At 43.8% G+C, this 26,532-nt stretch overlaps 1 protein-coding gene across 1 annotated transcript in view; it reads left to right on the forward strand.

The window, feature by feature from the left end:
- Positions 1-26,304, forward strand: part of LVRN (laeverin) — a 50,742-nt gene extending 24,438 nt beyond the window's left edge. Inside the window, exons 12-20 of the mRNA XM_054178354.1 lie at positions 1,694-1,833; positions 3,938-3,993; positions 6,209-6,362; positions 8,748-8,842; positions 9,545-9,652; positions 15,688-15,858; positions 22,428-22,568; positions 23,936-24,011; positions 25,878-26,304. Of these exons, the coding sequence (XP_054034329.1) occupies positions 1,694-1,833; positions 3,938-3,993; positions 6,209-6,362; positions 8,748-8,842; positions 9,545-9,652; positions 15,688-15,858; positions 22,428-22,568; positions 23,936-24,011; positions 25,878-26,024 (1,088 nt within the window). The 3' untranslated portion in view covers positions 26,025-26,304. The remainder of the gene's footprint in view (positions 1-1,693; positions 1,834-3,937; positions 3,994-6,208; positions 6,363-8,747; positions 8,843-9,544; positions 9,653-15,687; positions 15,859-22,427; positions 22,569-23,935; positions 24,012-25,877) is intronic.
- Positions 26,305-26,532: the final 228 nt, after the last annotated feature.

Raw genomic sequence — 26,532 nt, forward strand, 5'->3', positions numbered from 1 at the left:
TACCAGCAGCCAAGTGTGTTCATTCAGCACTGCGCTGTAAAGTGTTAAAAGCCTGTTGGTTTAGAGCTGTTACTGTTAGTATACAGCTCCTCAGGCAATGTCTACATACTCTGCCCTTATAATTGTGTTGGTCACTGTCCCTCACTGACATGTCCATGCAGCAAAACCAGACATGCCAGGAGGATGGTGCTGTTATGGTAGAACACATTTTGCTCAGCATGTGGAGTGGAGGAGCATGATTCTTCTATTCTAGTTGTAACTAAAAGTGCTCTTGTTGATTAGCAGAGGATTGATCCAACATACCATTAAAGGGGAAGTAGAATAGAATAGAATAGAATAGAATAGACCAGGTTGGAAGAGACCTTTGAGATCATCGAGTCCAACCTATCATCCAACACCATCTAATCAACTAAACCATGGCACCAAGCACCCCATCCAGTCTCTTCCTAAACACCTCCAGTGGTGGTGACTCCACCACCTCCCTGGGCAGCCTATTACAATGGCCAATCACTCTTTCTATTAAGAACTTCTTCCTAACATCCAGCCTAAACCTCCCCTGGTGCAGCCTGAGACTGTGTCCTCTTGTTCTGTCAGTGGTTGCCTGGGAGAAGAGACCAAGTCCCACCTGGCTACAACCTCCCTTCAGGTAGTTGCAGACAGCAATAAGGTCTGCCCTGAGCCTCCTCTTCTCCAGGCTAAGCAACCCCAGTTCCCTCAGTCTCTCCTCGTAGGGCTTATGTTCCAAACCCCTCACCAACTTTGTTGCCCTTCTCTGGACACATTCCAGCAAGTCAACATCTTTCCTAAACTGAGGGGCCCAGAACTGAACACAGTACTCGAGGTGTGGCCTAACCAGTGCAGTGTACAGGGGCACAATGACCTCCCTGCTCCTGCTGGCCACACTGTTCCTGATGCAGGCCAGGATGCCACTGGCCCTCTTGGCTGCCAGGGTACACTGCAGGCTCATGTTCACCCTGCCATCAACCTGCACCCCCAGGTCCCTCTCTACCTGGCCACTCTCCAGCCACTCTGACCCCAGCCTGTAGTACTGCATGGGGTTGTTGTGGCCGATGTAGAACCCAGCACTTAGATGTGTATAAATCTCATGCTGTTGGACTCTGCTCATCTGTCCAGCCTATCAAGGTCCCTCTGCAGAGCTAGTGCTGATATTATAGCTGTCCATGATGTTTTTAAATAGTTAAGCCAATTATGTGACACTTTACTGTCTCATTTAACTTGTGAAGATGACTGAGGATGAATCCTGTAGTACTTGCATGGCCAGAACACATTGAAGTCTCAGTCTCTCTGTTTAGGGTAAAGCAGTGCTGGGTCTTGAGTACTCACCAATATTGATGTATTGTCTTAAGAGAGTTCGCTTCTTAAATCAGTGTGATTATAGCTAGTTAAAGCAGCATTTGAATCCTTTCTGATGAGGAATCTTAGAGCCTCCAAGGCTGCACTGATTCCTTAAGATGTACTGTAGGCTATCAGGAACAAGTAACCAGGCAAACACACATAAATTAGGTAGTAGTAAGATGAAATGTGACTTTAGAACAAGGCCTTTAATGCATTAGTCCAGCTTCAAACTAGGGTCTCAGATCTCAGAGGAGCATCAAGTATAGTGCTTATCAATGCAAGAAAATTTAGCAGTGCACAGAAAACAAAATTATACATTTTTCATCTCACTTTACAGAAGTGTTTCCTGAAATGCGATTGTCAGAGTCAGAGTATGACTGGATCCTGCTAAATGTAAATCTAAGTGGATACTACAGAGTGAACTATGATCAGTTAAACTTAAAACGATTAGCACATCTGCTTGATAATGACCCAAAGGTAAGATCATATTTGTTTTCTCAAACTTGTAAGCAGACTCTTTCCATGTAGTTCTTCTTGCAGTTCTTACCAAATTTCAAATTGATGAAAACATGGAATAATGGTGAGCTCACATCACATAAGAAGAAAGGATCCACCCTTGCACCACTGAAATGATGGGCTGCCTTCCACAGTGAAAGAGGAACAGGCCGAAATAGGTTCACATAAGCAGGAGAAATAACTGTGTGAGATGGCATTCCATCTTCAAAGCTGTCCTAACAACTTGCAGATCTTCCAGTCTCTTAAATTTGGCTCAGAGAATTGTTGGTATGGATTTGTGGCTGAGCTTTATCTGCTGTTAGATAACCACAGAGAAGGAAAGCTGGGAGAAAGCTTTCAATTCCCTATTTCCTCAAACCACAGTATTTCTGGCAGTGAAATTTTAAGAACATAATCATGTGAATTGGTTTTTTTTTAGTTAGTTTTGTGTTTTGTTTTTTGTTTTGACATCCAGCCCCCTCCCCCCCTTTTTTTTTTTGGTGATTTTTCTTAGGAAAGTTCTAACCGATGTGTTTAGGCTCTTTCTGTCCTCTATATACATTACAAATGGGAGACGATTCATCCCACCTCTGTCTTATTACAGCTTGGGCTGAATGTGAAAGTGGTACAGAACAGCCCATACCTGTGGCTCTATATGTGGTTGCATAGTATTTAATGTTGCCTAACCCTAGAGTGAGCCAGAGACTTCAGCAGTAATGTCAGCTGATGGATTTTAGTAACAGCAGTGAGAAAACCTAAGCATAATAGTAATCAGTGTAGTCCAACAACTTGTCCAGAAAGTCTGGACATGAGGGTGATCAGAGCATGGTTAGACCTTTCTACAGCACGCTGGCTTCCTGTCTTCTAGTCATTTTTTTAAACTCACAGGAGGAAATTAGGTGTGTGCTGACTTTGGGCTGTTTTTTTGGCATCAGTCAATGGGAAGGTTCATTTGAGTAGGTGTAACAGGTTAAAGTGAACCAACAGGTTAACTTGTGTGCTTCCCCCAACACAACCAGTGAAGGAAAAGCAACACACAAAAACACTCCATGTTGAGACAGTGAGATAAGAGTTTAATATAAATGTGACAACATAAATGCATAACTACCTTAGCCTGATTGCAGAAAAAGCACAGCAGAGAGCAGCAGCAAGCACAAGCAAGTGAGCTAAAACCCAAGCCAGGGAGCTACTCTCCCATCCCTCCCTGTCCTGCTGCCATCTCAGCAAAAGAGAGCCAAACCCCAAAATCTGGAACCCAAAAGCAGCAACTGGAGCAGAAAACCTCTCATGTTATGGTCTGAACTTCAAGCCCCATAGTTCTTTGCTTCAGCCCGCACTTTAATTTTGAAACTAGCTGAGGCAGGATGGTTTGGAACCACAGCAAATACTCAAGGTCACCCATGACATTCTCATCCCCATATTCTCAACCATCTGCATCATGCCCAGCAGCAGTTAGCATCAAATAACAGTCATACATCAGTTAGTGTCCATTCTCACTCAAAATGAGATTACTTTGAAATACACAGAAGACTTCACATTGCAGATGCTCTGGAGCTTCCACTCTGTTCCAGCACGACAGTAGCAACTGTTGTGTAGGGGCATGGAAGCAGGGAGCAGAGGGAGGGACCAGGAGTCCTTGTGAGAGCATAAGCTGTAGGCAAGGGTTCACCCAAGGCTCTACCTCAGGCATTTAATTCATGATAGTGCCAGATACTGCTCTGGACTAACCTGAGTACGTATTCTGAACTGAACCCTCAAAAGGAAAGAATGTTCCAAAAGTATGTAACTAGGATATTTTGAGGAAATGCAGCTTTTCCCTATTTTAATTTTCATTGCAGCATGCAACTAGGAAAGGTCTTGAAATTCCATGCTTAATGTACTGTAGCTGTGTATTTATACATGTAAATATCCCTCAAAGCACATAAATAATTTCTGCTTCAAATGCAGAATCCATTTTACCATACTTTATATAAGATTTTGGTTTAGGACAAGTGTTAGGGACTTGTCTTCTGAAATACAGTAAAGCTTATTTAAACTCTTAATGATGTGTGTAGATCTATTAAAACCCCAGGAATGCTTTCTGCAGGCTATTCCCGCTGTCAGCAGGTTCCAGCTGATAGATGATCTTTTTGCATTGACACAGTGAGTATGTTTCAAATATTCCATAGAAAACAATCAAGCTACATGATGACATTCATTGTTGACACTTCTGCTTTGTCCATTCCTGCCTGATAAGAATAGAATTAGAATAGAATTCTAATTCTTTGATATACATGATGACATTCGTTATTGACACTTCTGCTTGTCTGTTCCTGCCTGATAAGAATTACATCTGGTTTGACAAAATGGTGGAATAGAATCATAGAATCAACAAGGTTGGAAAAGACCTCAAGGATCATCAAGTCCAACCTGTCACCCAAGACCTCATGCCCACTAGAGCATGGCACAAAGTACCACATCCAATCCCCTCTTGAAACCTCCAGGGACGGTGACTCCACCACCTCCCTGGGCAGCCCATTCCAATGGCTAACAACTCAGTGAAGAACTTTCTCCTCACCTTGAGCCTAAACTTCCCCTGGTGCAGCTTTAGACTGTGTCCTCTTGTTCTGGTGCTGGTTGCCTGGGAGAAGAGACCAAGTCCCACCTGGCTACAACCTCCCTTCAGGTAGTTATAGAGAGCAAGAAGGTCTCCCCTAAGCCTCCTGTTCTCCAGGCTAAACAATCCCAGCTCCCTCAGCCTCTCCTCGTAGGGCTTGTATTTGAGGCCTCTCACCAGCCTCGTTGCCCTTCTCTGGACATGTTCAAGTGTCTTGATGTCCTTCTTAAACTGAGGGGCCCAGAATGGGACATAGGACTCAAGGTGTGGCCTAACCAATGCAGAGTACAGGGGCACAATGACTTCCCTGCTCCTGCTGGCCACGCTATGCTTGATGTAGGCCTTCTTGGCCACCTGGGCAGTTAAATGTTTAATCTATTTTTCTGTTAGTGGTAAGTGGTTTCTTCCAAAATTTCTTCTAATTTTGGTCCAGCTCAAGAAACATTTAAATAACAGCACTGTCATGACTTTTTTAACGACTAATTTTTTGAAACAGAAAAAAAAATTCTGATTGAGCATTCTAAATTTTCCTTAATTTATCCTGGGCTATTTCAGCTATGCTGTTCTGCATCACTCTTAATGCCACTTCCATTTCTCTTGCTCATGGATGACGATTCTTCATGTCTGTGGTTGCTAGTGAGGTCAGCAGTACTGTATGGAGCTGAAGAAGCAATAAACATATCTGTGCCGCAGATATGCCCGAGGTCCCAAAAGCATCATAGAACTGTGATGTGAGAGCTCAGGGTGAGATGGCCAAAGCACATCACCCTCATATCGGAGCCTATGGGGGTAGCTCTGAGGGGAAGAAGGAAAAATTCCAATTCCTTCTCTCACACAAATGTTCATTGTCATAAACAAGCTCAAAAGTGGTAGTGATAGGACTAGGGGGAATGGAATGAAGCTGGAGGTGGGGAGATTCAGGCTGGACATGAGGAGGAAGTTCTTCACCATGAGAGTGGGGAAGCCCTGGAATGGGTTGTCCAGGGAGCTGGTTGAGGCCCCATCCCTGGTGGTGTTTAAGCCCAGGCTGGATGAGGCTCTGGCCAGCCTGATCTAGTGTGAGGTGTCCCAGCCCAAGGCAGGGGGGTTGGAACTAGATGATCCTTGTGGTCCCTTCCAACCCTGACTGATACTATGATACTATGATAGATTTAATAAGGAATGTAACTATGAAGTGTAGAACTGTGATTCATAAGTACACTAGAAATGTTTCTGTTCTGGAGGAGAGGGCCTTGAATCGGAATTTTATTAGGAAAAACATTAATTCTATGCTAGTTCCACACTGAGGCACAGAAATGCCATGCTGAAGTTGTTTGTGTGCATGTGAATTAGATTGTTCTGTGTGTATAGTAATGTATATTGCACAAAAGAACCTGTAACACAAATATTTTTTTAGCAATAAAAATACAAATGTATTACAATGCCATACTGCTCTTTTCCTTTGACCTGGTGAGATTGATGCATGCTGTAAATATGCCGGAAGTGGCCTGAAGACACAAGCAGCATGTAGTCTGCTCTTAAAAGCACAACTGTTTCATACACGTTTTATTATTCCAATGTCTTTTCTAAGGCACTTTCCAAGCAGTATCCTGATGTTTTATTACCAGTTTCATGAATAAACAGGTATTTGTGGTAGGTAATTAGTGTGAATAGATATGCTCAAGGTTAAAGTTCTGGCTGGTTGTTTGCTTTGTTTTGTTGTTTTGTGGTTTTTGTTTTTTTGTTTTGTGGTTTTAAAAATCTGTTTTTATTTTAAAATAGCTTTGGATATATTCAGATTGAAACAGCACTTGAACTAACAAAGTACCTTGCTAAAGAAGATGAACTCTTCATATGGAACGTGGTATTGTTAAACTTAGTGCCTGAGAATATGGAAAGTACTCTGAGGAACTATGAAGTATATCCACTTTTAAAGGTATCACCTTTTTTTGTTAGCAGAGATACTAGACCATTTAAATAAATCAGACTAAAATGAATGCTTTTCAAATTCTCAAGAAAGTAATGATGACTATTTTGGGCCACAGCTCTTGTCATTCCCTTGTCAACTTCTTTTTTTTAAATAGCAGGAGGTACATACTGCATATATATTAGTCAATGATAAATATAATTGAACCTTGAGCAAATATTATTGTAGAGCAGAAATATATTCACTTTTTATATATTAAGCCTGATGCTATTTTTTTTTGTGTGTGTGTGAAATTGAGGAGCTGGAAAATACAGCTATCAGTCAGCATTAAATTATCAATAGCAAGTAAGTAGCAGCACTAAGGGTATGTGGATGTGGGGAGGCCTGTGGATGTAGTCTACCTGGACCTCAGCAAGGCCTTTGACACCGTTCCCCATAGCAAACTCCTGGCCAAGCTGTCAGCCCATGGCTTGGATGGGAGCACACTGCGATGGGTTAGGAACTGGCTGGAGGGCCGAGCCCAGAGAGTGGTGGTGAATGGTGCCACATCCAGCTGGCGGCCAGTCACTAGTGGTGTGCCCCAGGGATCAGTGCTGGGCCCCATGCTCTTTAACATCTTTATTGATGATCTGGACGAGGGCATCGAGTCCATCATCAGTAAATTTGCTGATGACACCAAGCTGGGGGCAGGAGTTGATCTGCTGGAGGGTAGAGAGGCTCTGCAGAGGGACCTCGACAGGCTGGACAGATGGGCAGAGTCCAACGGCATGAGATTGAACACATCCAAGTGCCGGGTTCTGCACATTGGCCACAACAACCCCATGCAGAGCTACAGGCTGGGGTCAGAGTGGCTGGAGAGCAGCCAGGCAGAGAGGGACCTGGGGGTGCTGGTTGATGGTAGACTGAACATGAGCCTGCAGTGTGCCCAGGCGGCCAAGAGGGCCAATGGCATCCTGGCCTGCATCAGGAACAGTGTGCCCAGCAGGAGCAGGGAGGTCATTCTGCCCCTGTACACTGCACTGGTTAGGCCACACCTCGAGTCCTGTGTCCAGTTCTGGGCCCCTCAGTTTAGGAAGGATGTTGACTTGCTGGAACGAGTCCAGAGAAGAGCAACAAAGTTGGTGAGGGGTTTGGAACATAAGCCCTATGAGGAGAGGCTGAGGGAGCTGGGGTTGCTTAGCCTGGAGAAGAGGAGACTCAGGGGTGACCTTATGACTCTCTACAACTACCTGAAGGGAGGTTGTAGACAGACAGATATTTGTCTCTTCTCCCAGGCAGCCAGTAACAGAACAAGAGGATGCAGTCTCAGGCTGTGCCAGGGGAGGTTCAGGCTAGATGTTAGGAAAAAGTTCTATACAGAGAGAGTGATTGCCCATTGGAATGGGCTGCCTGGGGAGGTGGTGGAGTCGCCATCACTGGAGGTTTTCAGGAGAAGACTTGATGGGGTGCTTGGTGCCGTGGGTTAGTTGTTTGGGTGGTGTTGGATTGGTTGATGGGTTGGACGTGATGATCTTGAAAGTCTCTTCCAACCTGGTTTATTCTATGTATTCTATGTAGTATATATGTGCTCTGTGGTTTGTGCTGCCTGTCTATTCATCTTCATGCAGTGAAAGAAGGAATTCAGTTTGGCTTCTGAATGAGATGATTCCCTCCTGTGTTTGAGCTACCTGAAATGATTCTGCTTTATTTCCTTGACTTCTATTTTAATAAGATTTCACTTTTGTTTCAAGCACAGTCCCATAATAGCATTGCTCTTAAGTTCTTAAAATCATTGAATCATAGATTGCTTTGGGTTGGAGGGTACCCCCAAGGGCCATCCAGTCCAACCCCCTCTGTAGCAAGCAGGGGCATCCTCAACTACATCAGGTTGCTCAGAGACTTGTCAAACCTCACCTTGAATATGTCTAGGGATGTGGCCTCAACCACCTCCCTGGGCAACCTGCTCCAGTATTCCACTATGCTCATGGTCAAGAACTTGTTCCTAAGGAAAAAAAAACTTGTTGCTAAAATAAAGGTGCAGTTAAAATATGTAAGAAGAACAAAATATTTTCTGTTAAGTTGTGGGGGGTTTTTTTGGTTGTTTTTTTGGGGTTTGGTTTGGGGGGGTTTTGTTGTTGGTTTTGGTTTTTTTTTTTTCCCTCTGAGTTTGAGCATTTGTTTTATTAATGACTTCAAAGGTCCTAGTGACATGAAATGGTAATTTCCCAGTTTGAATGGCTGTAGAGGTGTAGTGAATTTTAGAACCAATTTAGGTACCTTATTTTGATGTGCTGCATTATGAAGGAATGAATAGTGGTAAATAGTTGGGATAAATCTGACTAAGTAAAAAATACCAAACGGTGCAATAGAGACATACATCTAAATTAATTTTTCTTTCCATTTTTTTTCCCTAAGAAATACCTTTTAAAGAGAATGTTGCCAATATACCATTATTATGCAGGTTTTATTCGACAAAATGTTGATGCTTTGGAAGATGACTATTTTGCTCAGTAAGTAGTCTGCTTTTCTCAAAAGTTTGTTCTGTGTGATTGGATCTGATACACTGCAGTTTGCCTCTCTAAATTTAAATACAAGATAGAGGAAAAAGGCTCATAATTAATTTGAATATAACAGAATTGTAATTTTTAGTGTTCTGTCAGCGTGTGTTACTTATGATGACACCTCCAAAGAAAGTGCCATTTCAGGACAGCCTGGGATATATTCAGTCTACTTAGTGTGCATGAAAAGTGATAGTTTAATGATCTGAATGGTGGCTTTTGTTCACTTGAGAACAGGCTCAACAGGCTCCTGCTTGTTGGGGAAAAAAACCAACCTGTCAGTAATGAGCTTCGTATGTGATTTATGGATCAATCTCTAGAACTTTAAAATACTTTATTTTTCAAGGCCGTTGTGGCCACAGTCTTGAGTAGATGCAGCTAGACTCTTAAAACTACAAGGGATATAAACCACACAAAAAAATTAGGAAAAATTATAGTACATTGGTAGGCTCTCTACTGTCCGTCAATATTGATGTCAGGGACCCATTATTGGTAGTTTAATTTTGGTTTTATTATTAAACGTCCACTCTTTTGAGTTGATGTTCTCCTTGGTTAACAATACCATGTTTGAAACTGTGCTGGTCAGGCACAGTTCAAGAACTCTTAGTGTGGAATACATATATTTTATTTTACCTGTTTTGGCTTCTCTTCAAGAGTGTATTTGGAGAAACTTTTTGCAACAGCATGCTGGCTGGGCCTCCAAGACTGTTTAAACCTGTCATCTGAACTGTACGCTGAGTGGATGGACAATCCTGAGTACAAGTAAGATGATGATGTGCTCTTAGAGGTGTGCATGTGTAATTAAGTGGAAAGTTAGAGGGCTCTTACATGGGGGAAGCAGAATGAGACATGCTTCTGTACACTGCTCTTTTTTCTTGGCAGAATGACAGAACTTTAGCCTAACTGTGCCCCACAACCACCTCCTCTTCCCTAAATCCCAACTTGATGATGATCTTGTAATTACATATTTTTACATAGACTTTACAGGCTGAAGGATGCAGATTTTTGTCATGAAGACGAAAATCTGTTTAGTCACACAACAGGTGAACCTCAGATAAGGGCTAATATCCCATATTATCCAGGCCCTTTGCTGCAGTACAGCCTTAGGATTATTATTTATATCAACTCAGTTTCTAAGATCTTAGCAATACTGAGTTTTGTATGTGTGTATCAAACAGGCATCAGCCTGTGGGGGGTCCATCATATCACCTTGCATGTTCTCTATTCATGTAAAGAAGTGCTGGGAACAGCTGTCAGTTCTCATATTGGAACCTAGTGGTCAGGTTTCTGGTCTGGGAGGATGAATTCATACCAAGGATCAGACTGTCTGTATTTGAGTATTGCATTGTTAAAGAAAATGTACAATATATTGAAGTTATTATTCTCTTTTCCTCCCTCTTTCTTTTGATGTTTTCTATGTGATAGTCAAATAGTATTGGCACTGGTGAGTGACTATCTAAAGTTTATTATTCTTTCATTTGTTGTAGTTGTAATAAATGTTTCATTGTTACTTGTATCTGTTGGTATATGTAGTTGGCTAAGTAACATGAACTTACACTTTTATATTTGTGGTTTTGTAGATAGCTTCACAGTGGGCATCCTCACAAAAACCAGATTGTGCTTTGCAGTTTAACAGAAAAGTTTAAACAGCCTAAACACATTCTGTTACATTCCAAAGAAAATATTCTTACTATCCCACACTGAAAGCAACAATGCCGTTCTGAATTCTCAGACTGTTTTCAAAACAGTCACCTGTTGTCCCCTGTTAATACTACTTGCAATCCTTGTTATATTTTTGGTGGATTGGGTTTTTTTGTGTGTTTTGTTTTGTTTTGTTTTGTTTTGTTTTTCCCTGGTGGAGTACTACATTATCTGAGTTGAAGAGCTGAAACATCTGTGAACTATATTAGCTGATCTGGTTTTGAATTAGATGGAGAATATTAATTTCGCTGTCCTTTCTGCCACTGAGATAAGTTCAAAGGGAGTTCACAGCCTCACGCTTCAAATGACCTTTAAGTGAGGGAAAAAATGCAGGTATAAATTTTATTAAGTGATAAAATGATACTGTTTTAAGGAAAAGAAAAAAAAAAAGAAGGAGATAGGACACTTCTTAGGTTTCAAATAACAGATCACAGTTCCTGTTCAGTTACAGAAAGGCCTTTCATATGCTGGATAGGAAAGGAAAGGCCATAATAAACTTTTGACTCATATTTCACTGATTCCTTTAAATGTTCTTATGTTCTCTTTTTTGAGAGCAAAACTCCTAACAGCACACTATAGCTGTTTGGTCACAGGTAGAACCCTGCAGGATTCTCTCATCTGTGGAAAGGAGTAATGCCTTTCTCTGTCAGATAAGGTGATCAGCTTTCAGCTGAACATTTCCAGACAGTTCCTGGCAGACCTTAAATGGACTTGATACAGTACATTTTTATCTGTTCCATGGAGAAAACAAGCTGAGAACCAATTTCTCAGTTCTACTCCTTATAGGAGTGGAGATAGCCAAATGAGTCTGTTCTCTGTGGCATTGTTTCTGATGAGTCTTTTGAAAGAAGGAAATGAGTCTAAAGGGAGGGACAAGGTTGCTGTACATTTTAGTCATTTACTAAAGGTAACCATATGCTGCTATTGCCCTCAAAAGTTAAGAAATCACTGTGTAACTTCTGCAGGAAAGTCACATAAAAAATTCCATACTTCTTTCCAGCAGCTTTTTGCATCATCCCTGAGCTCCAGAGAAGAGAGTTGTGGCAGTAATATCAAACCATGCAGTCACTCCCAGTAAAAATGGCTAGATTAATAAACCCCTCCCCTCATCTAATATAACCTCAATCTCCAGAGTTCCTCTGGACCACAGTGGACTTCCTCTTTGAACTACACAACACAAACCACATCAGGGCCACCATAGATTTTGACAGCCAGTGGATGATTGTCCAAGTCTTGAATACAGGTTGAATACACAGAGCTGCAGCCAGATGATATGCAGAGCTTGTCTGTTTGCTTTCTACCCACAACAACTTTACATTCAGTAACCAATGTTTTCTTGAAACTTGTGCAACAGCTGCAGTAGCAAAATAAAAAGCTATATTCTATCCAACGCATCTCAACCCTCTTACCACCCTACCTTGGCCTCTTTTTGTAATATTATCACAGAATATATCTGATTGGAAGAGACCTCAAAGATCATCCAGTTTAACCTTTGACCTAGTCCAACCATTGACCCAGTACTGAAGACTAAACATTAAACCATGTCCCTAAGTATAAGGTCCTCATGCTGCTTGGACACTCCCCCAGGGATGGTGATTCCAACACTGCACTAGGTAGTAAAGAAATATTTCTTAATATCCAGCCTAAACCTCCCCTGGTGCAGCTTGTAATCATTTCCTCTAGTCCTGTCACTTGTCACCAAGGAGAAGAGACTGGCCCCCTCCTCACTCCAGCCTCTCTTCAGGTAGTTGTAGAGAGTGATGAGGTCTCCCCTCAGCCTCCTTTTCTCCAGAGTGAGCAATCCTAGCTCCCTCAGACATTCCTTGCAGGCTATGTGTTCCAGGCCCTTATCAGCCTCATTGCCCTTCTCTGGACTCAGATATCCTTCCTATAGTGAGTGAACACAGTATTCAAGGTGTGGCCTCAACAGTGCAGAGTACAGGGGGCTGATCACCTCCTTGTTCCTGTGCCTACAGTGTTTCTAATACAAGCCAGGATGCTATTGGCTTTCTTGGCCACCTGGGCACTGCTGACTCATATTCAGATGACTATCAACCAGTATCTCCAGGTCCCTCCCCAAGCTGCAGCTTTTCAACCACACAACCCCAAATCCATTTCTTACCATGGGATTGTTGTGACCCAAGTGGAGGTCCTGGCACCTAGCCTTGTTAAACTTCATAGTTACCCTTGGCCCATCAGTCTAACTTGTCCAGAACCTCCTGTAAAGCTTTCCTACATTCCAGCAGATCAACACAGCCATGCAGTTTGGTATCATCTTCAAACTTGCTCAGAGTGCACTCAATTGCCTCAACCAGATCAATAATAAAGAGGACAGGCCCCAGTACTGAACACTGGGAGACACCACTAGTGGCTAGTCACCAGCTTGATTTAACTCCATTCACCACCATTCTTTGGGCACATCCAGCAAGCCAGATTTTTATCCCATGCAGAGTGCACTTATCCAAGCCTTGTGCCTTGAGTTTCTGAAGGACAATGATGTGGGAGACAGTGTCAAATGCTTTACTAAAGTCCGGGTAGACAATGTCCATGGCCCTTGCCTCATCCGCTAGGCAAGTCACCTTATTGAAGAAGGAGATCAGATTAGTCAGACAGGACCTTTCATAAACCCATGCTGACTGGGCCTGATTGCCTAGTTGTCTTGAATAGGCGCTCAGGATGATCTGCTCCATAACCTTCCCTGGCACCAAGGTCAGGCTGACAGGCCTGTAGCTCCCTAGATCATCTTTTTGGCAATTAAGCAAACTACTAGGTTCCTGTAACTCAGATCTAAGATCTGTTACAGAAGGATTCCTCACAGGGCTATTCTTTACCTTCACATAACCACTCAGTCTCAGTAATCATCATTCCTGGTGGCAAATCCCTTATATTTCCAGCACATATTCAGGCAAATGAATCCAAATTATTTTTTGCAGAAAATATAAAACATGTCCCTGTTTGCTCTTAGTATGCCAATCAAATTCCCCGTCAACAACAGGACTGTCAAGATCACTGCATCTTGTAATTTCACTTCTTAAGAAGTGATGTCTGTTATGCAGAAGACCCAAATCTCTCATTCCCACTGGTCTTTCTTAGTTTCCAGAGTTTATAGCTTATTTGGCTCTATCTTTTGCTTTAAAGATTGCTGTCTCTGTAGCGGAATAAAGTACTATCAGTAGTAAGTGTTGACAATATCTGAATGTCACAGACACATCACTGCATGTGGAGTATTACACTGATAGGTTTTGCATTTATTTTTTGCTGATTTCATCAACACGTGAATAACTCTTCTCTGGGGTGGGAGTAATAGGAAGCTGCCTGCTGCATGGAGACATGTACCTTTTGTTTCCACTTACACTGCGCGTGGCTCTTCCTACTGGATTCATACACTGAAGAAATATTGAAAGGAGCTGTCTGAGATGGTGCTTTAATACAGCTGTACACTCTAACGGTGTCATCTGTGTTGTAGGCTGCAGTGTGAAAGAGTGGCACTTACCTCAGTGCCAGGCAAGATTAGGGAACAGGTCATCTTGAGTGCAATCACACAGCACTTAGAGGATGGCCAAGGGATCAGGCCCAGCCAGCATGGATTTAGGAAGGGCAGGTCCTGCCTGACCAACCTGATCTCCTTCTATGATCAGGTGACCCGCCTGGTGGATGCGGGGCAGGCTGTGGATGTAGTCTACCTGGACCTCAGCAAGGCCCTTGACACCGTCCCCCACAGCAAACTCCTGGCCAAGCTGTCAGCCCATGGCTTGGATGGGAGCACACTGCGATGGGTTAGGAACTGGCTGGAGGGCCGAGCCCAGAGAGTGGTGGTGAATGGTGCCACATCCAGCTGGCAGCCAGTCACCAGTGGTGTGCCCCAGGGATCAGTGCTGGGCCCCATGCTCTTTAAAATCTTTATTGATGATCTGGACGAGGGCATTGAGTCCATCATCAGTAAATTTGCTGACAACACCAAGCTGGGGGCAGGAGTTGATCTGCTGGAGGGTAGAGAGGCTCTGCAGAGGGACCTGGACAGGCTGGGCAGATGGGCAGAGTCCAACGGCATGAGATTGAACACATCCAAGTGCCGGGTTCTGCACATTGGCCACAGCAACCCCATGCAGAGCTACAGGCTGGGGTCAGAGTGGCTGGAGAGCGGCCAGGTAGAGAGGGACCTGGGGGTGCTGGTTGATGGTAGGCTGAACATGAGCCTGCAGTGTGCCCAGGCAGCCAAGAGGGCCAATGGCATCCTGGCCTGCATCAGGAACAGTGTGGCCAGCAGGAGCAGGGAGGTCATTCTGCCCCTGTACACTGCACTGGTTAGGCCACACCTCGAGTACTGTGTCCAGTTCTGGGCCCCTCAGTTTAGGATGGATGTTGACTTGCTGGAATATGTTCAGAGAAGAGCAATGAAGTTGGTGAGGGGTTTGGAACACAAGCCCTCTGAGGAGAGGCTGAGGGAGCTGAGGTTGCTTAGCCTGGAGAAGAGGAGACTCAGGGGTGACCTTATTGCTCTCTACAACCACCTGAAGGGAGGTTGTAGACAGACGGATGTTGGTCTCTTCTCCCAGGCAGCCAGTACCAGAACAAGAGGACACAGTCTCAGGCTGTGCCAGGGGAGGTTTAGATTGGATGTTAGGAAAAAGTTCTATACAGAGAGAGTGATTGCCCATTGTAATGGACTGCCTGGGGAGGTGGTGGAGTCGCCAACATTGGAGGTTTTCAGGAGGAGACTTGATGGGGTGCTTGGTGCCATGGGTTAGTTATTTAGGTGGTGTTGGATTGGTTGATGGGTTGGACGTGATGATCTTGAAGGTCTCTTCCAACCTGGTTTATTCTATGTATGTATTCTATGTATTCTATGTTGTACATAAAATAGCTTAGTCCAACTATTCTAAAATACGCTTTTTATTTGCCTTTAAACTCATGCTTTTAAAATGTTTTGAGTCATGAATAAAGCAACCAAATTTCCTAAGCTTTATTCAGACTGCCATTTTGTATTTCCTTTCTTGTGCATCTTGTCAACAAACAAATTGTTTTCAGTTATATTTTAAAAAATTGGGTTTGACTTCACAAAATACAGTACCTTTTAATTATATTTTGCTTTGCAGAATTCCCTTTCTAATTAGAAGAACAGTCTGCTGCTATGGTGTTGCAGTGGGAAGTGATAAAGAATGGAATTTTGCATGGGAAATGTATAACCGTTCCGACTCCACAAAGGAAGATAAAGACATCCTGCTCTCTGCCATGAGCTGTGCCCAAGAGTCATGGTTACTTTACAGGTGACCTTGATCAAAGTATATCTTTGTGTATATGGACCCAACCTGACTCGGAGGCTCTCGTGAGGTTGCCTGAGAGGGCGATGCGGCTGGGGGTGTTCCTAGAGAAGCCGCAGGAAATTTAAACCCCGGCGACACCGGCAGAGGCTCTCGGACTGCGAGCTGCGAGGCAGCAGCCTTCTCGCTAGTTGCAACCTAGTGAGTGGGTGTGAGAGGGAGGGGCACGGTCAGACAGCTGGGAGTGCCTGGCTGTTGGTGCAGGCAGGCTAACAGGCACATGGAAAGCAAATAGTGACTGAGTGTACCCCAGTGGCTTCTTTTGAACTAGCTCAGCTGGAAGCCAGCAAGTGCGTTGTCAGGTATCCCAGGGGATCCTTTTGAATTAGCTCAGTAGTTGGCATGAGCAGGGTGTGTGGGCAGGACACAAGGTGCCTCAGTTTCACTGAAGGCATGATGGTGGCTACTCAGAGGAGGAAGACTGTGCTCTCTGCACCCACCAAAATGGATATTGGCATCGAGGCCACAGGTTGTGAGGAATGCTATAGCCTTTCACAGGCAACAGGGGCCAACACTGACTATGGGGGTGTGTGGTGTGAGCACGTTTTTGACCTGCTTAGCTGGCTGGCACAGCTCCAGGATGAAGTGATGGAGCTCAGGGAAGAGGCGCATAGGTTAAGAAGCATCAGGGACAGTGAGAAGGAAATCGATAACTTTCACAAACTGATCTTTACAAATACAGGAGTAAACTCTTAGTGGAGCAGATTCGATATCCTCTCATCAGGCAGCCCCCAGCCTTGCTGCAGTAACTCACATGTGCAGGGTCAATGGGAACAGGTCGCTACCTGACGAAATGAATGACACAAATGGAGCAAATGTGCTCCTTTAGGAAGCACACCACCCACAGTGCCCTTGCAGAATGGGTATGAGGCCATGAAGGAAGAACTGGTTGTGAGCAAGGACATGGGCTCATGAGGGCCAAAAGTGCCACAAAGGCCAGAGGTACCACCAAGGCCTGCCCGCCCCAGGCCAGCCATAAAAAGTGACCCTGAAAAGAAAATCTGAAGGGTCGTTGTTGTAGGTGACTCCCTGCTGAGGGGAGCAGAGGGCCTGATATGCAGACTGGACTCACTTCATAGAGACGTTTCCCTGGTGCCCAGGTAAAGGATGTTGTAGGAAAACTTCCTACCCTTGTGGGTCCTTCAGACTATTACCCACTGCTGTTTTTTCAGGTAGGTAGTGATGATGCAGCAGTGAGAGGCTCACAATCAATTAAAAGAGACTTCAGGACCTTGGGGCAACTGCTAAAGGGATCAGGAGCTCAAGTTGTGTTCTCCTCCATCCCTCTGACATCAGCAATGGATGAGGGAACATTTAGGAAGAGTCAGCAGGTCAATTCATGGCTCCAGGACTGGTGTCATTGACAGGGGTTTGGATTTTATGATCACAGCTCATCAGAGAGCATCAGAGCTGCAAGCAACCAATGGGATGCACCTGTCCCAGAAGAGCAAAAGGATTCTAGGGCAGAAGTTGGCAGGGCTTACTGACAGGGCTTTAAATTAGATTCAGAGGGGAAGGGGTTGTTAATTTCATGCTTCCCTGTGACAAACATTGGGGCAGCTCACCAGAGGCAGAGGGATGGAGTGCTAGAAAGGACTCTAAACTTGCTGCCCTGAGGCAAGCCAAGGACGAAGCACTGGGGCACCCCATGAAAATCAAGGGGGATTCACCTAAGAGGATGGCATGGCCAGCCCAGCTGAAGTGCCTCTATACAAATGCAGGCAGCGTGGGCAACAAACAGGATGAATTAAGGGCCACTGCACTGCTGGAACACCCATGACATAGTGGCTATCACTGAAACTTGGTGGGATGATTTCCACAACTGGAATGTAGGGATAGATGGGTACAAGCTCTTTAGGAAGGACAGGCAGGGTAGGAGTGGAGGAGGTGTTGCTCTCTCTGTCAGTGACCAGCTGGAATCAGTGGAGCTCCACCTGGGCAAGGATGTTGAGCTGGTGGAGAGCATATGGGTGAAGATTAAGGGGAAGATAGGGGAAGGTGGTGTTACTGTGGGGGTCTGCTACAGGCCACCTGACCAGCAGAACCAAGCAGATGAGGCCCTCCACAGGCAAATAGAAGTGGCTTCGCATTCATAGGCCCTGGTCTTTGTGGGGGATTTCAACCACCCTGACATCTGTTGGAGGGACAACACAGCTAGGTACCAGCATTCCAGGATGTTCCTGGAATGCACAGATGACAACTTCCTCCTCCAAATGGTAGGGGAACCAATGAGAAAAGGTGCAATGCTGGACCTTGTTCTCACCAATAGGGAAGGGCTGGTGACCAATGTGAGGCTCAGGGATAACCTTTGCTGCAGTGACCATGAGGGAATACAATTTAAGATCCTCAAGAGACTAGGAGGATGTATCCCAAGCTTGCAACCTGGGATTTTAGGCATGCAGACTTTGATCACTTCAGGGATCTGCTGGCCAAAGTATCATAGGACAAAGCCTTTGAGGGAAGAGGGGCCCAGGACAGCTGGTCAGTGTTCAAGGATCACCTTCTCCATGCCCAGGAGCAAAGTATACCCACAAAGAGGAAGGCAGGAAAGAATACTAAGAGACCTGCCTGGATGAACAAGGAGCTCCTGGACATGCTGTCAGACAAAAATAAACTCAACAAGGAGTGGAAGAAAGGACAGCTTCCAGTGGGGGCATGTAAGGAAGCTGCCTGAGCAGCAAGAGACCTGGTTAGAAAAGCTAAAGCTCAGTTAGAATTAAATCTAGCCAGGCAGATCAAGGGGGACAGTAAAAAATTCTATAGGTATATTAATGGTAAAAAGAAGACTAGGTAAGGTATGGGCCCCTTCAGAAAGGAAACAGGTGAGCTGGTGACAAGTGACATGGAGAAGGCTGAGGTTCTCAATGACTTCCTTACCTCAGTCTTCACTGTCAAGGGCTCCAGACACATTCCCAGAATAATGGCAGATAATGGCAGGGACTGGACGAAGAAGCTGCCCATCATAATTGAAGATCAGGTTTGTGACCATCTGAAGAACCTGGAAGTGTTCAAGTCCATGGGACCCAATGGGATACACCCGTGGGTGCTGAGTGAACTGGCAGATGAGGTTGCTAAGCCACTCTCCATCATATTCCAAAAGTCATGGCAGCCTGGGGAGGTCCCCACTGACTGGAAAAGGGGGAATATAACTCCCATTTTCAAAAAGAGAAAGAGGGATGACCCAGGGCCAGTCAGTCTCACCTCTGTGTCTGGTAAGATTGTGGCGCAGATCCTCCTGGAGGCATTGCTGAGGCAGAATAATAATGAAGAGGTGATTGGGCACAATCAGCACAGCTTCACCAAGGGCAAATTCTGCCTGACAAACCTGGTGGCCTTCTATGACAAGGTCACAACATTAATAGACGAAGGCTGAGCAACTGACATTATTTACCTGGACCTGAGCAAAGCCTTCGACACTGTCCTGCACCACACCCTGGTCTCCAAGCTGGTGCAGTATGGGTTTGATAGATGGTGGATAAAGAACTGGCTTGATGGCCACACCCAAAGGGTGGCTGTCAATGGGTCCATGTTCAAGTGGAGGCCAGTGACAACTGAAGTCCCTCAGGGATCAGTACTGGGACCAGTCTTGGTTAACAACTTTGTTGGCAACATGGGCAGTGGCATTGAGTGCACCCTCAGCAAGTCTGCTGACAACACCAAGCTGTGTTGTGCAGCTGACATGCTGGAGGGAAGGGATGGCACCCAGAGGGACCTTGACAGGCTGGAGAGATGGGCCTATGACAACATCATGGGGTTCAACAAGACCAAGTGCAAGGTCCTGCATCTGGGTTGGGGCAATCCCAATATAGGCTGGGCAGTGACTGGCTTGAGAGCAGCTCTGAAAAAAAAGGACCTGGGCGTACTGGTGGATGAGCAGCTCAACATGAGGTAGCAGTGTGCACTTGCATCCCAGAAAGCAAATCACACCCTGGGCTGCATCAAGAGAAGCATAGCCAGCAGGTCGAGGGAGGTGATTTTCCCCCTCTACTCCACTCTGGGGAGACCCCACCTGGAGTATTGCATCCAGTTCTGGAGCCCCTATTACAAGAAGGATCTGGAGGTGCTGAAGCATGTCCAGAGGAGGGTCATGAAGATGATCAGAGGGCTGGAGCATCTCTCCTATGAGTACAGACTGAGCGAGTTTGGGCTATTCAGTCTGGAGAAGAGAAAGCTCTGAGGAGACCTAATTGTGGCCTTCCAGTATCTGAAGGGGGCCTACAAGAAAGCTGGTGAGGGGCTTTTTAGGGTGTCAGGTAGATTGGAAATAAAATATAAGTGAGTAGATTCAGATTGGATGTTAGGAAGAAGTTCTTCACCATGAGGGTGGTGAGGCACTGGCACAGGTTGCCCAGGGAGGTTGGAGGCCTCATCCCTGGAGGTTTTTAAGGCCAGGCTGGATGTGGCTGTGGGCAACCTGATCTAGCGTGAGGGTCTCTGCCTGTGGCAGGGGGATTGGAACTAGATGATTCTTGAGGTCCCTTCCAACCCTAATAATTCTATGATTCTATGAGAACACAAATCCTGTACTGTGCAAACCTGATGGAGGTTTGCCTGCCCCAGAAGCATGTGTCTTATAGACCACTGAAGGAATACTAAGAGTTTTCTGATAAGAGGTGGTGTGATAAACAGAAGAAACACATATGATCCTTCTATGGGTATAAGCATCCCAAATGCTGGCAACCACTGAGAAAGGGGTTTTCTGAGCAGGTACCTAGTATGCCATGTCCAACACTGGGTCTGTCTTCTGTCAGCATATCTAGTGCCATTTATGAACTACAATTATGTTATCAGGCTTTCTAGCAGAGTGTGGCATCCCATAATAGAACTTCATGTTGCATGAAAACATGCTTCCTTTTGGGTTGTTTTAAATGTATTTTGTGTTGTTTTTTAACTTGGAACACATTGTCTGCTGTTACTCTGTGCACTGTAAGTAATTAGCATAATTTGCTTTGATGTTTCCCCCTAGCATTTATGATTTGATATAATTTCCCATACTCTTTCATCTGTCCTTATTTTGTTTGCAAACTGAAGTGTCACGATCTATTTAGCCTCTGTGTGGAAGCAAAAGCACCCAGGCTAAGGGCAGAAATTAAAACAGACTTGCTAGGAAACTGTTCCCAATTTGAAGTGGAGACTTACACTGAAAAAGTAATTTTTTTAATATTTCCAGCTTGATAGAATTATAGAATATCCTGAGTTGAAAGGGATCCACAAAGATCATCAAGTCTAACTCCTGATTCCATTTGGGGCATTCTAAAGGTTCAGCCATATGTCTAACAATGTTGTCCAAACACTTCCTAAACACAGTTTGAACTATTGTATTTATTATATTTCACTGGCATTCACAGAAAATCTTTTCACTTTATCTCTAAAATTATGCCAAAGCTGAATTCTCTAATCTGTCATGTCCACATTACCTAAAGGATCCATCAAAGAACAGAAAATTGCCAGTGATGGCATGAAGCATCATCACCCAAGAACTGAGATACACTCAGTGGGTCTAAGATGTTTCTCTTGCCAGCCACCTGCTCGTGATGGTGGTCATTTGACAAGACAGAACAGGTATGTCTGAGAAGAAGGCAGGATGGGCTATGAAGAGATCTATGCTTATTTTCCACCTAATCTATGGTTCTTTATTGACTTAATCATTGGTACAGGCTAGCACTGATCCCTGACAAGCTCAGGGATTTGTGATGACCTCATACCTCCCTGTGCCTCAGTAGCTGGTAAGCCAATCTTTTTTATAAATGCCATGCAGTAAATTTTGGGGATGATGAACACAAAGCTGGGGTTTTTCTTGCTCCCAGTATATTTTGTTCATTCTGGTAAAGCATGGTGGTGGCATGCAAGTGGGAGAAACCCAGCTCATCTTCTGTACCCGTAAAGCAGCTGCCTGCAAGACTCTATGTGAAGGTAACTCTTTGAAAGTGCTCCTGTGATGCACCAAAGGTGATGCATTAAGGGAACAAAGAATAGTTACTTAATTTTTCAAGATACTCAGGCACTCACTGCCACTAATATCACTTGTAGGTAGTCTCTAAAACACTTCTGAAATCATCCCTTAGCCCTGTGAAAGCATCCAAGGCCTCTTAACTTGGTTTTGTTATAGAGTCTATAAACAGGTTTCCTTTGCTTAACAGTATCTCGCTGTTGGCTTACTCTAGTCTCCATTTGTGCCACAGCAGTCAGTCTTCAGAAACTGTGGAGCAGTTTGCCCTTCCACAGAGTTGCTGTTTTTCTGTTACACAGGTAAGAAAACCACATATATGCACCTAACGTGCCACACCCTCATTTTACTGAAAAATGGAGAGGCAGTGTAGCAGAACAGGGGGTTTCACCAGTGCAAGGACAAAACCCAAGCTGACTACATAGCTGAGAGTGACACCAACTTTGCTATTACCTTCCACCTTCTGTCACTTATTGAGACAAGCATGTTCCTGAAATGGGTGATATTTCCAGATTATTACTGTTAAATAGTAAGTGATAGGTACAATTATTACCTTCTTTTCTAACAGATACTTGCAATATGGACTCAGTGATACATTATTTTCCTCCAATTGTACTTCAATCATGATCTTATATGTGGTGACTAAGGATATTGGGCACCGTATAGCCTGGGAATTTGTTACGGAAAATTGGCCACTTTTAAGTGAAAGGTATGGTAAGCAACCAGCTTTGGTTTCCCAAAGCTCTTTGACTTCCTCCTCTGTGTTCTGTATGAGCTGTAAAATTGGGGTGCAGATTTTCCTTCCAGAGGTGTTTGGTTGCTTGTCTGTTATTTTGTGGTGTGTTTTTTTTTTTTTTTATGGGGGGTGTTGTTTGTTATGGATTTGTTTGTTTGTTTAATGTTTAATGCAGTTTCATAAGTAGACAGAGCAGGGTTCTCATACGATTCAACTCTGGTTGGGGCTTAATGTCAAAGAACAGCTCCTGTCAGACATAGAATGCTTTTAAAATGAGTCTGTTCAAGACTGTTTGAGTGCTTTTAAGTTATATTTCCTGGAAAGCCTGACTCCAGAAATGGGTTTATCCACTGGTATTTTCATGAGCCTGTGTGTAAGATTGTAACCTTTCTTCCAATGAAAGTATGGAGAGATGAGGGGTTGAAGCATACAGGCTTACAAGTAATGCAGGGACCAGAGACAGTACTAGTCCCTGACTCAAGTCCTCGCTCATCTTCCGCCTAACCTGCTGTATTTGGTTTGGCTGAGCTGGAATTAACTCTCCTCAAAGCATCCAGCTCAGCCAAATCCAATACACCTCCACTCATGAAGGTAAACTGTAGGTGAGCTTGGGCTACCTGTCTCGAGCAAAGCAAGTTTTTTGATGTCTGTTCAAAGACTCCCTCTCTTCTTCGCAACGGTGAAAAGCAGCAGTGCTGTGACAGAATATTCCTTCTGTCTTTGGTGGCAGAGGAGTCCATTGGGAGCCATTAGTGGCAGCATAGCTAAGACCAGCCATCTGGGAGCTTTCAAGTGTATCTCTTTTTGGTAATGCTAGGAAAGTCAAATTAGCAGATTGGTGTCACACCAGCTTTTTTCCCTTACAGAGCTTTCCTGTGCTCTACAGTGATGAGAAATTTGCTGAGAAACTGACCCATTGTTTTTCTGCTGACAGATGAGTGGGGGCATTAATTTATATGCTATCCTTGAGGCACAAAGAGAAACACCAAGCTGTTAAAGAGTTGTTACTGGTTAGCCTTTCTGGCTCGGTTTGGCTGTATAGGCTCACAAAGATTATCCGTTGCAAGTAAAGAATTCATGTTCTCAAAGCAGAAATGCCAAATCTTAGTGGGAAATGAAAATGAAGGAAAATCAGTGTGTTTCATCTTGTTCAAGTGGCTAAATTGAATGTTAATGATATTTCCTGAAATAGGAAAAGGAGTACACAGTTGCAGACTTCAGCTTTGTTACTGTTTCCCACGTGGTAAATAATAATTAAATAGTGGGATATTTTCAAAGGAGATGAAATTTGGTATATTTGCTAGCATGCTGTTTGAAGGTCCTTTATCTCAATTCTACAGGTATGGGAAGGAATTATTACATGATGTATTAAAAGTCATGGGAAGATTTGTCAATACGGATGTACAGATCCAAGAGGTAAATCAGAGAAGTCGTTTGCTTTAATTTTATTGTCAATTTGTAAATGCAGGTTTTTAAGTCTCTTGGTTTTTACATTCACCATAGAGTTTATTAGATGATGTTCCTGCATTGACACATTGAGAATGATACTTCCTCATCTGAGATATAAATGTGATGGTGCACACACAGCCGGCAGGGCAGTTGTTTGTTGAGCACGGCATGAAAGTGAAATTTTATTCAGGGGTGGGCATTGTTCTGCTCTGTGGCTGCAGTGTAGGAGGCTGCCTGCCCATGTGTTGAGCAGGTGTGGTACAGTTCTTTCTTTCTGAATGTGCAGCAGCTCAGATGAGCCCATTAACCATACTTTCTAATTGGGATGCTGTGTGTCTGGAAAAAAGAAGATGGGCTTTTGGGAAACCGGCTGAAAGCTGGAGATCTGTATGTTGTCTTATTTTATTCCCCACACTAATCTATGTGTTTGCCTGAGAATTTATAACTATCACTGCTCAGCTCATACTTTTTTCTTTTCTTTCACCTTCAGTACAAGTCTCTCCAGATTCTTTCCCCAAACATTTTTTTTCTCATTACAAGAAAAAAAATGCTTCTTTTTGGGGGGGCATTTATTGATGCATGTGTACAACAAATAACTGAGAAGAGATGCTTAGTGAGGAGAGCAATTCAGATAGATATCTCCTAAAAGTAAAGAAATCTCTCTTAAACAGAATCACAGAATTACAGAAAACATCTGGTTGGAAGAGACCTCAAGATCATCCAGTCCAACCCTCAACCCAGCACTTAAGGGTCAACATTAAACCGTGTCCCTAAGTACCAAGTCTACAGGCTGCTTAAACACCTCCAGGGATGGTGACTCCACCACTGCCCTGGGCAGACCATTCCAATGTTTGATAACCAAACATTCATGAAGTATTAATTTTTCATCTTTGGTTCTTTGGGGACAAGTTAATTCCCTGGCAGGGCAAAAGTAATAGCCCAGTGCCAGCCTTTAAATTAACCTTCAGACTTGGAACTGAGTTCAAGTAAGTACTATTAAAGCTATCTCATTCTCCTCTTCAAAATCTGTCTGTAGTGATTGCCTTTGCCATGATGTCTACAGGAAACATATCAGTTGGGCTGCTGGTGTATTAGGCTCCTGCTTGTCATACTAATATCTATCTCATTTCTCTAATTGCTCATTTCCCCCATGTATTTCTTTGCTTTTTCTTCAGTCATCTCTTCTCTTCTGCTCATTAGACTGCTGAAAGCCCTACAAGGAGAGGCTGAGGGAGCTGGGATTGCTTAGCCTGGAGAAGAGGAGACTAAGGGGTGACCTTATTACTCTCTACAACTACCTGAAGGGAGGTTGTAGACAGACGGATGTTGGTCTCTTCTCCCAGGCAGCCAGTACCAGAACAAGAGGACACAGTCTCAGGCTGCACCAGGGGAGGTTCAGGCTGGATGTTAGGAAAAAGTTCTATACAGAAAGAGTGATTGCCCATTGGAATGGGCTGCCTGGGGAGGTGGTGGAGTCGCCAACATTGGAGGTTTTCAGGAGAAGACTTGATGGGGTGCTTGGTGCCATGGGTTAGTCGTTTAGGTGGTGTTGGATAGGTTGATGGGTTGGACGAGGTGATCTTGAAGGTCTCTTCCAACCTGGTTTATTCTATGTATTCTAAAAAGATTGCGTGGCCTATGATTGTAGGACAGGCTACCCAATTCATGCTACACACTGTGTGGTAGCATTAGTACTAGTCAAGTTGACTGCATTTGAAAGGATTTTTATAGGGATGGCAGAAAAATGCATTCCCGATATGCAAGGAGCTTCTGTCAGGTACATAGTTGCTGCTGCAAGTTATGTGAACTAAGCTCATGTGTTTATTTCTTCAGTTGCAGGTTTTTTATAATGCTACACTGGAAGAGGATGAGAGGGTGGATACCACTCTGCTACTGGAGTTTACAAAATTTGAAAATATGGAAAGGAGAGAACTGCTAATCAAAATTGCCAACTGGTTACAGAAAAATGTAGATGACTGACTTTGAAAATTATTTCCAATATATTTTAGAGAGAGATTCACTAGCATTTTGGTATTAGTTTCTAAGATTTAATTAAAGATAAAGTGCATTTTTTATGAGTCATGTGGTTGTCTTCCCAGCTGGAAGTCCAAGCTACAATGATTCACAAAGAAAAGGAAGATTCAGCAAAATAAATGAAAGATGTGTTTTCATTTTATATCTAAATTAAATTCATACTGGATGACTTAGTATGGGATGCATTGCTAATAATGTAACATAGATACAGTCCTAAATCCTTTTTTTTTTTTTTTTTTTTGAGAATATCAGAATGCAAGTTGTGGTAAAAGTTTGTGGCAAAATCATGAGGAAGCTGGAAAAGTTTTATATTCTCTTTTGCTTATGATTTGTACTGTGACCTCGCACAAGCCATTTAATCTGTTTCTTTCCACTTCTACGATTGTGAATTATGAAAAGGATAATAATTTAGAACATAAACTTGAGTATAGCTTCAGAGCTGTTGAAAGAACTA

This window comes from Dryobates pubescens, chromosome Z (genome assembly GCF_014839835.1).
Source record: "Dryobates pubescens isolate bDryPub1 chromosome Z, bDryPub1.pri, whole genome shotgun sequence".
NCBI classification, from domain to species: Eukaryota; Metazoa; Chordata; class Aves; order Piciformes; family Picidae; genus Dryobates; species Dryobates pubescens.